This window comes from Corvus brachyrhynchos, unplaced genomic scaffold, assembly GCF_000691975.1.
Source record: "Corvus brachyrhynchos isolate BGI_N302 unplaced genomic scaffold, ASM69197v1 scaffold28, whole genome shotgun sequence".
NCBI classification, from domain to species: Eukaryota; Metazoa; Chordata; class Aves; order Passeriformes; family Corvidae; genus Corvus; species Corvus brachyrhynchos.
The window spans coordinates 5868501-5884060 of record NW_008246058.1 but is presented as its reverse complement, the minus strand read 5'-3'; the positions used below and the strand labels follow the sequence as shown (position 1 = coordinate 5884060).

The window sequence follows — 15560 nt, the reverse complement described above, 5'->3', positions numbered from 1 at the left end:
GCCCCCGGCCGGGGGTGTCCCGACCCCGCTCTCCGCCGGCAGCGCCGGCGCCGCCGCTGCCGCCCCCTGCCGAGTGTGGCGCCGCTATGCTGGAGCCGCCCCGAGTGAAAAGACCCAAAACCGGGGCTGAGACCCAAAAACACTGTTACGAGGCGCCTGGTAACAAGCGTTCTGTGTGGTGCGGATAGGGCCTGGGACCGTGGTCGCGGCCCCTCTCCTCGGCAGGGAAGGCTGGAAGAGGCGGGGACGTGGCTCCGCTGCCAGCGCTGGGGCTGCCCTCGCACCCCGGCGCTCCCGCTGTCGCCGGCCGGGATGCGGTGTGGCCGGCGTCCCTCGGGAGCAGGCCCTCCGCACCACTGAGGCGACTCTTCGGGGCTGGCAGACAGCAAAACGATGCTGATTAACGAGTGGTCTGTAGGGAGCTGCTTAAGCGCCTAGCCATCCCTGCAGCTACGGGTTTGAGCTTAACCTCATCCAGCCCTTGGCATTCGGTTCCATCGCCAGCAGCCTGTGCTCCGGGAGAGCCCTCATCACTCAGGCAGGGTGGTCTGTACCGTGAACCCAGGCCGGGGGGATGGCAGGAGCACAGCTGGGGCCCCCAGCTTGCTTTGGCACCCACAGTGCTGGAAGGGATGATTGCAGTGCCGATGAATGTATCTGTTTCAGTCCTGCTAGCTCAGCAAATAATAGTGGGGAAATTACCTGGGATGGGCTTCAAGGTGCTTGCACAAGACCCTGGATGTCAAGTAACTGTCCAATGCTAAATCCTGTCCCAACGTGCCTTCCTTGTCGCAGGTATCCAGCATTAAAACTGTAACGGATTTGCCTTTCCTGGGTTGCAATCCCTCTCTTCAGCTATAGAGCTGCCAGATGTAGAGGGGTCTTACACCACCTGAGGGACAGAAATCCCACGCTGGCCAAAAGCTTCCCCATCCCTGTGCTCTTCCATGCATATCCCAGGAATGAGCTGAAGGTGCTGTCGTTATGTCCTTTCCTCTTCTGCCTGCACTGATGCTGAGTTGAGGAGGAGAAACAGACTGTAATGTGTGTGAAGATAGTGTCTCTTCAGAAAATGTGGTGAGAGCCTACTGTGGAAGGGTGCATTGTGGATAGAAAATGAGGGTCAATCCTGTAGTTGGAGCCAAGAGAAGACAATTCTCTTCAGAAATAATTTGGCTGTGGGGAGGACTGTTGCAGGAAGAAGTTGGGAATAGTAAGAAGTCAGATTCTGAGAACAAAGTCGTATCTGTAGCTGGTGTAGATTTAGGTACAGGGGGCAGAAATTTTGGACAATGACCCAATAGTGGGGAGGTGTGCTTAATCTATTCATTAACCCTGTAGTCTTTCTCTGAAGCATTTGCCACAGTCCACATACCAGAACTGGGATGCCGTTCAGGAAAAAAGAGGTCAGCTTCTTGAAAGGTGAACCAAGGCAGCTTGCAGAGGCACCTTCTGTCGGGCGCAGGAAGGTGGAATCCCATTACTGCAAATTTGCTCTGCAAATTAAGCCTCTGGGGACCAGTTTCAAACAGAAAAGGAAGGCTGTGAGCTTTGCTGCCTGTGCCAAGGATGGTAGGTGTCGCAAATAGATTTTGAGGATGGGGTGCTGGTGAGCCTGTGGTACTATGGTACTGCTCCTGATGCCTTAAGAGGCCTCCTAGAAACAGAGACCAGACAGGAGTAACGGAATAAAAGTATCTATTTATTTGAAAGGCCTTCAGAGGTACCCCCTGGGGAGCCAGAGTCTTTCACCAAGATGGACCCCAAGATGGATGACAGGTCATGAGTCCTTCACACTTTTATAGGTTTGGTTCATTTGCATATCAGGGTTAATTCTCCAATTAAAGCTTCAGTTAATGATGTAGTTCCCCTCAGCTTGCCCCTCTTTAGCGGCTTTTTGGTTTATACTTTTTGGGCCTAGGACGGTCTGGGTGTCCTTGGAGAGCAGGCCTGGAGAGGCTTTGTTATCTCTACCTGGCATGAGAGAGCAGAAATTAACAGGCTACAAGAAACTTCAGAGTTACACTCTAGGTAGTATAGGATTTGAAAAATATAAAAGTTAAAACCTAAGGCATCACTCCCTGCAACAGGGAAGTGTAGGAGGGAAGTGAAAGCTGTTGAGTTTCCAGCTGAACTGCCCTGCGCTTGAGGTACCCACACTGTTGCTGACTTCACAGCATACTGAATACTTCAGGTTTGAAATGTTTGGATCTGGAAAAAGGCAATGAGGTTGTCATTTTAGACCACCGAGAAATAAACCTCTACAGATCACTGCTAGCAGGTTTTGTCTGTAGGATTCCTGAGTTACAGGATGATTGCTCCAGAGAGATCTGGATCCCATTGTGCCAGGCAGAACCAACTTCAGGAGATGTGTGCGAGCCTGTAACTGGGGAGAGAGTGGCTATGGTGATCAGTTGCCTTTTTGAAGATGTTTCCAAACCCGCCATCACCCACTGTTTATAACTTTCCTGTGTCATGGACTGAAATCAGCCTGTGTCCATCCCACTTTATTGCTGCTGCTCAGGCCCTGTGGGCAGCGTGGCAGGAATCACCCAGCCAGCCTTCAGCTCTCCAGCTGGAGCGTGATCCGCAGCCTGGGTGGGCACTGGAGGCAGAGCGCTCAAGAATTGGAAGCCTACCTTTCTCTGCCTGCATCTGCTATCAGGCAGGTAGATGGTGGAGCAGAAACCAGTGTATGATAGAAATTCTGCCTGAAGATGGGGAAGAATCAGTGGTGAAAGGGTATTTCAGTGTATCCACATGGCAAGAACATAAGTCACACCCCCAGGTTTGCTCTGGCCACTGCTGCCTGCTAAGGGTCTGCAAGTTTGCAGGTGGCTTTTGACTCTGGTTCATTACCCATTGCACTCTTCCAAATAATTTATATCTTCATGTGGCTGGCAGTTGTCTGGGAATCTGTCCAAGCCTTCAAATGAAGGCCAGGAGAGGGAATTGGTTTTCTATTTCTGACTTTGCAACTTAACACCTGCCCAATCTGTGGCAAGTCACTTGGGGCCAAATTTTTAGAGAGGTAGTTTAGTGTGGACCCCTCATTTTTGGGTCTCTCTTGGTGTCCAGCTGTAGCTTTAGATGCCTTCAAAATTTAATTCCTCAGAGTTCCCGGCTCAGTTGTCACTTAAATCTTGAGGTACCTGTTACAGTGCAGATACTGCAACACACATACCAAACAACAAGGCCAGTGGAAAAGAAATATATGTGGACTGATTCTTGATAGATGTTTCAGAGATGTTTATTTCTCCAGCCGCATGGCCGGGGCTCTGCCGAGGAACTCTTACAATCCCGGGGCCCGAGGGTCCCTGCCCGCGCAGGGGAACACAAAACAACTGATGGGGAACGAGGCTGACCAGGGGCAGGGAAACCCCGTGTCTCCCCCCAGGGCTCCTCTCACAGGACCCCACGGCAGGGGGGGGAGGGCCCCAACAGGTACCTTCCACTTTTTTAATGTGAAAAATTTCCTACTGCTTCACACACTTGGATGCATGTTAGTTTTGGTGCTGTTGAGTAATGTCCTTGACTGATCCACTGGGCATTAGACGTTTCTCCATCTATGGGGTTCAAACGTGAACACAGAAACTTGATTCTTGCACTGAAATCCACTCAAAACATAAAAGAAAAATGCTCTCATTTGCTTACTTGTCCCTATCCCCCTTTTTTTTAGATCTGGTAACTCTGTGCTTAAAGTGTTTGTCCAAGTAAAAGACCTAAAATCACCCCCGCACTTTCCAGGAGAGCCTCCTCTCTGAGGGGGTAGAATGACTCCCCTCCTGAGACTGGCTTGTTATAGGTAACTACCTGGGGTAATCACTCTATTAGACTACCTGTGGGTCTTACATTTCCAGCTAAATGGGATTGATAATGTTTTCTTGGCTAATAGGACAGCATAAGAGCTGATTTATCACCACTGTCAAGAGTGTCATGATCCTAGGGAAAAAAGGATAAAAATACAATGGAGCTAAGATGTTTGAAAGAGCTTGTTGACAGGCACATGTGCAGTTAAAAATTGTTACTCTGTTCCTTGATTAGCTTAAACCACCATCCTTTGTGCCACACACATGCTTTTCCCTGGCTAAGTGCAACAAGGATTTCCAAAGAATAAAGCAAAGCCTTGCAGAACTGGCAGCCTGGAGCTCCAGGCTTGGCTCTGCATTTATAAGCCTGGTTTCCACAGATGCCAAGTACCTGCAGATGCCACTTTGGTTTGGGTGATCATATGCAGATTGAAGAGCAAAGCTTTTAGCAGAAGTCTTCACCTGAAGGCTGCGGGAGAGGAAGTGACTCCTATTTGATATTTGTTCGCCTTCTGGTGGGAGGCAAAGTCAGTGCTCTCCCTTTATTCAGTGGTCAACAGTGCCAGGTTAAACTTTAGAAAGCATTTTTTGAAGTCCACTCCCCAGTCTGGAAAGATAAAAGCTGCCTTAAAAACTGTCTCTGCCTTCGAATTGCCTTTGCCTGGGGTTTTGTTGCTTTATCAAAAAACAAAGGAAGAGGGGAAAGAAAGGGGGGGGAAATGCAACAGGCTTTCAAATAGTTGTCTGTGGAATGCTAATTTTCTGTTAAAATTATTCCTCATTGGGGCAAATTAAAGTGATTTTTGCTCCACAATTTAATACTAATGCTATGGTTGTTTATCATGTCTTGGTAATATCACACGGGAATGAAAATATTGTCTCTTATCCATTAAAATAGCAGAGATGTAACTGTTTGAGCTTCAACATTGCAACAGCTGTTTCTCATGTCCTCAGAAATAATTGGCTGTTTAAATGTGAGAAAATCACAGTGGTTTTATAATTAGTTTATTTTAAAGGAAAAATGGAACTGCCCTTTGTTAAGAAGGTGAGATTTTCAGGTGGGTTGGAGGGATAGTGGTGTAGGCATCTGATTTACCATGATATTAAATGGATAGTAAAACCAGAGGCTTATAAATATTAAGATCTTAATCTCGCAGCAGAGCTCTGCTGCGGAAAAGCCAGAGACAAACAAGGTGTTGCCTGAAACTTGCTGTAGGGTCAGGGCCTTGGTGTGCTGGGTATGGAGCAGAATGGCTTTGCTGAGGGTCTGAATACAAGCAGCTGGCTCTGACAGTAGCATTGTATGAGATTCGTGTGAGGGCTTACCACTCTGGCTATTTTGAGTGCATCAATTCATAAAAGTCTCTCTTTGGGTCCAACCTAATTTGGAAACAACTTAAATCCACAAACATCTAATGTGGTGGGGTGGGAAAGCTCCCAGGCTTCCTGAATGCCCACTCCCAGGTGTGGCCAGGATTGGAGGTGGCCTGGGGGCAACCAGTGGCAACTTTCCTGGGTCCCATCTGGCTCTCCCTGCACAGAGCTGGTGGCCCAGTTCTCCACCTGAGTTTAACTTTTCCCTCCATATCCCCCAGGAAGAGACTAGGCCAGCAACTTCTCTGGGGAAGGGCCTCCCCCTACACTGTCCTGCAGGGCAGGAGGTCTAGCAAAGGGGGACACGGGCAGCAGGAGAGCAGCCAGGTGGTGGGCAGCATCCTGCCAGAAGCCCTGCAGAGGTGCTGTGCCATGGGTTAAATCTCCACCTCCAGTTTTGGGAAAGAGCTGGCAAACATTTTCACTTGGTGAGTTTGTCGCCAGCGATCCCCAAGGAGGGGAAAGGGAGGCATTGAATGACTGCACATGACACCACTCTGTCCCCAGTATTTCATAAGGGCTTTTTAAATTAGTGCTCTGCCTATTGCTTCTCCTGGCATGTCCCTGGTATTGCTGGTTCTTCCCTCCGTTCCTGTGCTGGATGGGGAGCACGTGGGGGCTTGTGCAGCCTGCAAGGAGCCTGCATGTAGCCAGCTGGGCTTTGGCTCCGAGCCTCACTGGGACAAAGGGTCAGCTCCAAGGGCTCCTCAGACACGAGCCGCAGGGCTCTTCCCACAGCGTGTGTTTGCTCTGCAGGCTGCCTAATAATAACTGTGTCACTGCAAAGGCAGGCTGGTGAAGGGAAAGCTCCTGGGCGGGTGCTATCCCTGAGAGCACCGGCAGCCTTAGCAGAGCCTATTTATTGGCGCTTCTTTCTTTGAGGAGTAATAACTTCCAGATTTACTCCTTTCTAACTGAGCATCTTTCAAAGTGGGTGTCGAACTATTTAAATAGCTTCTGTGGAGGTGGGATGAGAAATTGCTCTTATTCCATAGTCTGCAATCAGCACCAAACAAGCACTTTTCTCCACTGCACACACAAACAGGAAAGTATCTGCCAGCAGCCTTAGCACTTAAGATCTGATTTTTCTGCCTGCTGCTGTAAGACCCAAGGAATTCCACTAACATTAACAGAGTTTCAATAGTGTAGTTTTATTTTATTTTATTCTAAATCCAGTTAAATTTCCATATTGTTTTCAGCCCAGGGACTTTTCAGTGACTGTGCTCCAGGAGGAAATGAACCCCCACCCAGGTGCAGAGCCAGTGCAGAGCTGCTGCAGCCCTTGCTTCCCAGCATAGCTGGGCTATGGCATGGCTCTGCACAGCCCTTTGCCTGGGTTTTGGATGGGTCAAGGAACAGCTCTGTGACCCACTTCTTCCTGGACAGCCAAATACATCCTGCTCTACCAAAGAGAGGAGCTTCCCTGGACGTGGAGGCTATGGATGTTCTGAGGTGCCCTCCAGAAATATCTATTTGGCCTTTTGCATTTCCTGCTCACCTGTGGAAAGAGCCTCAGATCCAAGGGCAGCCAGAACAGGCCTTATGAAGGATAAAGAGTGCAAGGCCCCAAACTTCTCCCTGCTTGGGTGGAGCAGAAATGCAGTGGGGAGCAAGGAGTCCAAAGAAGTCCCAGGCCTTCAGAGTTGCCAGAGGGGAGCCAGGTTCCCTGGTGGCTTCCAGAGAGAGCTCCTGCCCCTACCACGTTGAAGTGTAGCCATTTACGCCAACAAACCGCAACAAAAGTTCGGGTCCTTGCTGAATCAATTCTGTAGCTGGAGATGTGTGTATTTTCGTGCATGGCTTTTCTTTTGGTGCAAACATGGGTGGCAATCTGATTAGCTTATGATTCATGATTTGGCTAATGTCCCTACTTCCCCCAGTCCCCACCTGTTCAAATAACTACTACTGTAATGTAGGCTGTTAACTTGAAATAACTTTCCCAACCCCTTTGGTAAATGAGCTCTGGAAACTCTTTAAGTTTTGTCCAGAGGCAGAAGTCATAATAATTTAACTTAAATGCTTTTCAAACCAATTCAACCTGGTGCAAAATTCTATGTGAGCATTTAGGAAGAAACAAGCTCACTTTGAGCTGTTTCTATTCAACTAGTGCCATCATCAGATATGCTGTTCTGGGAGAGCCTGGTTTCCAGACCCTAGTGCTTGGCACCACTTCTTGCCAAAGCCCATCGCCCTCCCCAGCTCTGCCACGCAGAAATACAGCTTCTCACCCAGCCCTGCTACCAGGAGCCAGATTAGCAAACCCTCCCATTCAAGGAGTCACAGCTGATCTGGAATACTGTGCCAGAGCAGGGTGAGGAGGGGGTGGGCGCGGCGCTTTGACAGTCAGACCCCAGCAGAGCAGAGGGAAAGCCTGCACAAGCAGCCATGGCCAGGAGCAGGCCAGGCACTGCTCCTTTGGTCACCTGTCCCGTGCCCATCACTCACCACTGCGGTGAACCCAGCCCAAGGGGGATAGAGCAATGGCTCCATATGCCCTTTGCACCAGCTCAGACAGATCAATCAGGCTCCGGACAACTTCCCAAAAGCCTTAAATTATGTAAGCAATACAGTGCAATCAAAAAAAAAGAAGGAAAAGAAGGAAGTAGTGGTACTGAACTCACCAGAGGATTGATTTAATCTATTCCTCAGCTGGCCGAGATATTGCTACGTAAAGGTTGGATAATTCTGAAGCACACATGCATTTCAGCCTCGGTGCTTACAACCCTCAGGAAGACCATCAGGCAAATCCTCATCTCACCCAGTCCTCTTCTGGCCATGAGTTCCTCTGCACTTGCCTGCTTCATTGTCTGCACAGCCCTCACCTGCTTGTTTGGTGCCCTGTAGTGTGTTTAGCTCTCACTTTCTCCATTGCAATGGATGTCTAATCCTTCTGTAAATCCACCCTTCACTGGTGGCAGGTCCTCAGGCTGGGTCATCATGAGCACAGTGAAGAGCCTCTGAGCCTCCCAAAACCAGGTGGAAGGCAGCAGGGAGAGGAGCAGGTGTGTGACCATGGTGCTGCAGTCAGCACCCAGGTTTTTCACCAGGGTAGGCAGATGCTTTGCTTGTGGGTAAAAGCAGTAGGTTCACCAAGGAAGTGCCTCTCCATAGGTGGTGTGCTGATTTCACCCCTGGCAAACAGCATTAATATAATACATCAAAGCAAACCAAGAGAAAGGATTTGCTATACATGCTAGCTACTTTTCAAATGCAAATGTCTGTTTTAAATCAGATTAAGACAGAAGGAAGCCTAGAGAATGCCAATAATTGATACATGATAAAGGAATAAACATCCAGGGCATCAAAAGGTAGAACACAATCACCAAGATGAAAGTAATCCATCTTCTCCACACAGCCTGCTCTGCTGCACAGAGTAAGTGGGTGTGAGCCCCCAGCCCCACTTCCATAGATAGGTGGTGAGTGTAAACCCAAAGAGGCTGCTGAGGAAATGAGAAGGCTCCTCAAGCTCAGCCAGGAAAATGGAGAATCCTTGGGTTGGGCTGGGCTTGGCTTGGCTGGGCTGAGCCCAGCTCAGCCCAGCTCTCCAGGCTCCCCGGGTTCAGTGAGCCATGCTGCTGCAGAAAGGGAATCTTTAGCAGTCACTTCTATTCACTGGCATGACCTTGGTCCCTTCAGGGTGTGCACAGCTGGCTTCTATGGTTTTAAACCAGTTAGAAAGGTGATGTTTGGGATCCTCACTGAGCCTTGAGTAAACCTCAGAAATACTTTGTCCTGGGTTCTCTTCTTTTCCCCATGTGAAAAGCACACAAACCTCTCCCTCTCTCCACTCTCTCCCCCCTGCACATCGAGTTACAGTTGAGGTTACAGCAGGACCCTCAAAATTCACATATCTCCTCAACATTCAGTTTTAAAAGAAGAGAAATAGGAAACTCAAGGGAAAGTGGTAACAAATTCTATCCCCCTTTCGTATTTCTTACAATTCACATGGTGCTGCCATTGGACCCTGGCAGTGCCTTGTGCTTTTACTTCTTTCTTCAGCTTATGTTGGAGCAGCAGTTCTTACTCTGTCTTTGCTAAGCTTGCCCAGGGCACCAGACTATATCAGGCTTTGTGTACCAATGGTAGCAGAGACCAGCAGGCCCAACCAGCCCACAGCCCCTGCATGTGGGGGGCGAGCTTCGCTGAAGGAGTGAAGAACAGACATCCTGCTAATGTTTGGAAGTTCCTGTTCACCAGGGAGCAAGAAGCCCTTTGGCTGCTGGTTTCACTGACTGGTCTGTGTACCAGTCCCTGGATTTGGAGGGTACTTACCTCACCAAGCAGTTGCTTATTTTCAGCTCTAGATACCAGAAGAGAAACAGAAGTATCTTCCCAGACCTCTTAGGTGTTGCATTGCTGACTTAAAGGTTTGCGAAGTGCCCCCAAATCAAAACATGGCCAAATCGTGGAGCGACAGAATGGTTGGAAGGGACCTTCAACAAATAGCTAGTCCGCCCCCCTGCCACAGTCAGGGTCATCTTGCAATAGATCTGTTGCTCAAAAGCTCAAAACCCCATCCAGACTGACCTTAAACGTTTCCAGGGGTGGGGCACCCATAACTTCTATGGGAAACCAGTTACGCTGTGACCACCCTCACAGTAAAGAATTTCTTTCAATATCTGTATTGGGTTTGCATGGCAAGACTCTGGTAGCAAGGGGGCTATAGAGGTAGCTTCTGTGAGAAGCTGCTGTAAGCTCTCCCATGTCCAGCAGAGCTAATCCCAGCCAGCTCCAGGATGGACCTGCCGCTGGCCAAGGCTGAGCCCATCAGCAGTGGTAGTAATGCCTCTGTGATAACGTATTTTAAAAGGGAAATGAAAGAGTTATTGCATGGAAGTAAAAGCAGCTAGAGAAGATTGGAGTGAAAATATGTGGGACAAACAGCCCTGAAGCCCCCAAGGTCAGTGAGGAAGGAGGGGCAGGAGGTGCTCCAGGTGCCCATGGTGCAGACCATGGTGAGGCAGCTGTGCCCCTGCAGCCCATGGAGGATCACAGGGATGCAGAGATCCACCTGCAGCCCCTGGAGGATCCCATGCCGGAGCAGGTGGATGCCCAAAGGGGTCTGTGATACCCTGGGAAGCCTGCATGGAGCAGATCCCTGACAGGACTATGGATCCATGGAGAGGAACTCACGCTGGAGCAGGTTTGCTGGCAGGACTTGTGACCCTGCGAGGGACCCACATTGGAGCAGCCTGTTCCTAAAGGACTGCATCCCATGGAAGGAACCCATGCTGGAGCAGTTTGTGGAGAACTGCAGCCCATGGGAAAGACTCACACTGAAGAAGTTCATGGACTGTCTCCCGTGGAAAGGACTCTCCCTGAGGGGGATCAAGGGGCAGAAACAGCCTGAGATGAACTGACCATAACCCTGCGCTGCTGTGGGGGAGCAGATTGAGAATAATGAATGAAGTTAAGCCCAGGAAGGAGGAAGGGGTGGGTGAAAGTGTTTTTAAGATTTGGTTTGCTTCTCATTATCCTGCTCTGATTTTGATTTGTAATAAATTCAACAATTTCCCCCAAACTGAGTCTTTTTTGACTGTGAGGGTAATTGCTGAGTAATCTCTCCTTGTTCTTATTCCAACCCACAAGACTTTCTTTATATTTTCTCTCTTCCCGAGGAAGAGAGTGATAGATTGGCTTTGGTGGGCACCTGGTATCCAGCCCAGGTCAAATCACCTCATATCTAGTCTAAATCTATCAAATATTCAGTTTAAAACCATTATGCCTTATTCTGTCACTACAGGCCCTGGTAAAAAGTTTCTCTCTGTCTTTCTTGTGAAACCCCTTTAGGTATTGGGAGGCTGCTAAAGGTCTCCCTGGAGCCTTCTTCTCCAGGCTGAATAGCACCAACTCTCTCAGCCTGCCTTCATAGGAGAGATGCTCCATCCCTCTGTTAATTTTCATGGCCCTCCTCTGGACCTACTCCAACAGGTCCATGCCTTTCCATTACTTGAGGTCTCAGAGCTGGATGCAGTACTCCAAGTGAGGTCTTGTAAGAGCAGAATAAAAGCTCCTGCATCACCTGCTGGCCATGCTTCTAACGCAGCCCAGGATACGATTTGCTTTGGCACAGTATTCCAGGTTGAAATCACTGCAACAATTACAAACTGAAGGGTAGGGATACTCTGGGATTTTCTTTCACTTTGTGACTCACTTCATATGGACAAAACCGTCCTGCTGTCCCTTGAAAGCCCATGAACACACTCTTAAAAATAAGCTGAAAAAATCATAATGTTTGCCACATGCTTCTTTTACATTTCTCTTTCTTTCTCATTTTAGTTCAAACCCCACATTGGGTTGAAGGGAGCCCCAGGCTAGGCCACAGTGTGGACAGATGGGCAGTGTGGGCAGTTGGCCCCTTGCACCTGACACGGCAGGGAAGGAGGTTACTGCCTCCATCACCCACTGATTAATCTGTGCTTGCTGCCAGCAGAAGCAAAGGCAGTTCCAGTCATTCTGGGAGAAAAGCTGGCTGCAGCCCAGAGTGGCCATGCCATCATGGAATTAAAGAATCATTTAGGTTGGACAAGACCTCTTAGATCAAGTCCAACTGCTAACCCAGCACTGCCGAGTTCACCACTAAACCATGTCCCTAAGTGCCACACCTACAAGTCTTTTAAATACCTCCCAAGATGGGGACTCCATCACTTCCCTGGCCAGCCTGTTCCAACGCCTGGCCACCCTTTCTGTGAAGGCATTTTTCCCAATATCCAGTCTAAACCTCCCTTGGTGCAACCTGAACCCATTTCCCCTTGTCCTGTCATTTATTACCTAGGACAAGAGACCAACCTCCACCTGGCTACAGTCTCCTTTCAGGGAGCCGTACAGGGTGATAAGGTCTCACCTGAGCCTCCTTTTCCTCAGGCTAAACACCCCCAGCTCCCTCAGCTGCTCCTCATCAGACTTGTGTTCCAGTCCCTTCACCAGCCCTGTTGCCCTTCTCTGGACACGCTCCAGCACCTCAATGTCTTTCTTGTAGTGAGGGGCCCAGAACTGGACACAGGATTTGAGGTGTGGCCTCAGCAGTGCTGAGTACAGGGGGACAATCCCTGCCCTGGTCCTGCTGGCCACAATTTCTGATACAGGCCAGGATGCCATTGGCCTTCTTGGCCATCTAGGCACACACTGGCTCATGTTCAGTCACTGTTGGCCAACACTTCCAGGTCCTTTTCCACCATGCAGCTTTCCAGGCACTCTGCCCTAAGCCTGGAGTGTTGCATGGGATTGTTGTGACCCAAGTGCATCACTGCGCTTCTGCAAGGGCTCCTGCTTTCCTGCACTAGGTGTGGTGTACATCACCGTTATCGTCCTTCCTCAAAGCATCCTCCAGGTACCTCCTGGAGGTCCCCCCAGTGCAACTGGAAAGCCTTACAGCACAGGCTGGGCCTCTCACAGGGGTGGAAGAGCAGGCTCCCAAAGGTGAGGTCTCTCGCTGAGCCTTACAGTGAGCTCTGTAAGTTCAGCAATCATTGCTTGCATAAAAATCAGAGAATCACAGAATGACTGAGGTTGAAAAGGACCTCAGAGGGCATCTGGTCCAACCCTCCCACTCAAGCAGGGTCATGTAGAGATGATAAAATATGAGCGATGCAGTCAGTGACTGTAGTGGTTGGGCTCTTAACCACGGGTAATGACAAAAATCCAGCCAGCCCTCATTGGCTGATACTCTGCCACCAAACCAGTGGGATCAATCAGAGGGATTGAACAACAACCAATCAGTCCTTGTCCAGCCCCTCCTCACTGCAGAGTACCCTGGCAAGTGTGCAGATCCAGATGGTACCAACTCTGCTGTCTGGGTTGCATGAAGAGGAGATGCCAGTGCCACCAGCAGCACTGATGGAACAGCACACACATTACTCCCTTTCTGCCAGAAACTTTGTTCTGCAGAGGCCAGTGAAGCAGCCAGCAATGTCTGTAATCAGTAGTTATCCTTTGGAAGACAATCTGGGTCAGCAGAGAGGACAATCCTTTGGATTTCTGAGCAAGAAGAACATATCCTCTTGACCAGTGGTTATTCAGGCTTCACCATAGCCCTGTTGACAATATCAAAGCCTTCTGGCAGATTGCAGAGTCAGCATGGGCTCTGATCTTTGGTTGCTGCCCAGAAAAAATTATTAATCACTTTGACAATCACTGGCCTAAGGAAGTCTAAACAAGTAGTGCTCCAGCATCAGGATTACAGGTAATATCAAAGCCGTAAAAGGTCAGAATTTGGTCTTGTCCTCCCAATAGTTTGATCCGACTAATGAATGTAATCACTGTCACCAAGTATTGTAGAAATGCTTACCAGCCTTGGTCAAGGGGATATCTGAGGTGAAAATTACCCAGGGGTGGTGCTGAAGGCAAACACTGCTTCTAATACCTGCATGTACTTATAGGAACTAGAAGTGGGGTTTGTCCTCTGTATGTGTAGGTGATTGCCATGTGCTGGACTAGATTACACAGAACCCTTTACCTGTGTGTGTTGGGGAGAAAATGACCTATTGAGGTCTATTGCAATTTTGCCCTTGATTTCAACAGGACTAAAATCCCACTTGGACAATTCCCACTGGGGACTGGGCTGCTGTAAGGAGCAGCCAGCCCCACTCCCTGCTGGCCTTGCTGTTGAACCCATATGGTTTCACAAGATAGCGTAGTCTTCAAACCCAGCATTTATCAATTCTAATGCTATTAAGCAAGTAGGGGTTTCAGTGGTGAAAGAAACCAGCAGAATCCGGTTTGGGGACCCAACTTCACAAGCAATGAACTTTTGCTGTGTTTTTCCTGTAATTTTCACAACTGGAGGGAATGAGCTGAGTTTCACAACATTTTAGCTTCTGATTGGACTTCCATCACAGGCAAAGGTGATATTTGCAGGTTGAAGTACAGCCCTTATTTACCTTAGTAGCACATCTCCACCTACCAGGAAAGAGTTTTGTCCTCGCTGTCTTTCACTGGCAGGGGTTTTGTTCCCATGGTCAAGTCAATAACCTTCCCGTTCACCTCCAGCCCCATGGCGCGTGCTCGAGCAGCACCCTTGCTGTGCTCCCTCTCATAAATAGCCTCTTGTTTCGGATTGATTTCTGCCCTAAACAATATTTCTTCTTATAACTTAATTTTTACTTACTGCCTAAAATTCCAGATTAAATGCCATCTCCTAGCAACTGGTATATTTTTGTACCTAGTCTGCTAACTTTTAGTGTTTGAATATTGCTCTTCATTCATTTTGCTGTCTCAGAGAGAAAACACTGGTTTCCAGATACCTACTGGTATGTACATTTGTTTGTTAAATTTCTAAACAATTGAGTCAGTTAAACAGATAAATTTATATCCACCTGTTTGTTGACTCCATGGAGGTGCTCCAGAGGGAAAAAAAATACACAGTGTAGTCCTCCTGCATGGTGCATCTTTAGAAGAGAGACATGGGGCAGGAGCTGCCTTGAAAGGGGTGTCTCACCTGAGATGTTTTGGTATGGGGCTCTTTTTCCCACTGCGCAAACCCTTGACTTCTCTTGGCATGCTAAAGAAACATTGAGAAATGAGCTTTCCACCCTCTGCAGACAAACCACGTGTGGCCTCCCAACAAGCCATGGCAGAAGCCCATGTTGGCTCTCAAGAGCAGCACAGGACTGGGCTATGCTCACAGTAAACCTTACATGGACTCATATTAAAAATAAGCCATTTCTTTTTTGGCTGTTCAGCTCAGATTCTGCGATGTGGCTTTTAAAGGTGTGTGAAGAGGCATTTGCTGCTTTTATCTTCATAGGTAGCATGGCAGGATCTCAGCATACTGCAGAGAAGGGCTCATGCATCAAACTAGGTGTCTCTTTGGAAATTCTTAAAATTTTTAGGGACTTGTCTATGAATCTGTCTTCAAGAAGCATTAGCAAGTAGGGCTCCTTCGTGGTTTATTAATTTTAGTAAACCACAGTCTCTATCTGGGCTTTCTCAGGTGGTCAAGGGAGGGAAACAGCAGCTTTTAGGGTGTGTGTCAGTGCTGCAGCTGCCTGCTGCAGGCTGGGATGGGAATCCCCAGGCAGAGCCCAGACACAGACTTTGCAGATGGTTAGTACTGGTCAGGTGGATCCCTCTAACACAACAGGGTGAAACCCATCCTTAGATTCAGTTTCTTGTTGTCACTTTTCTATCCATGCAAACTTGACTTCAGCTATTTTTCCTGTTTGCAATGGCTATAAAAGGAATTTACATGTAACAAAAGGTGCTGTCCACGAGCATAGAGGAACAACTGATAATTCATGACTTTTATTTCTGTAACTTCTCACTTCCTGAATATTTATTTGACGAACTACGAGTCATATACATTGGCTTGGACAGATATGCTTAGCTCTGATTTGTACAGTGAGATGTAAATTATCAGTTAATTAAACCAAAATTTTC

At 48.5% G+C, this 15560-nt stretch overlaps 1 protein-coding gene across 1 annotated transcript in view; it reads right to left on the bottom strand.

Moving 5' to 3' along the window:
* The window catches only part of EXT1 (exostosin glycosyltransferase 1), a 195049-nt gene extending 180872 nt beyond the window's left edge, over positions 1-14177 (bottom strand). The window contains 1 exon segment of the mRNA XM_008642628.2: positions 14086-14177. Coding sequence (XP_008640850.2) covers positions 14086-14177 — 92 coding nt within the window.
* Positions 14178-15560: the final 1383 nt, after the last annotated feature.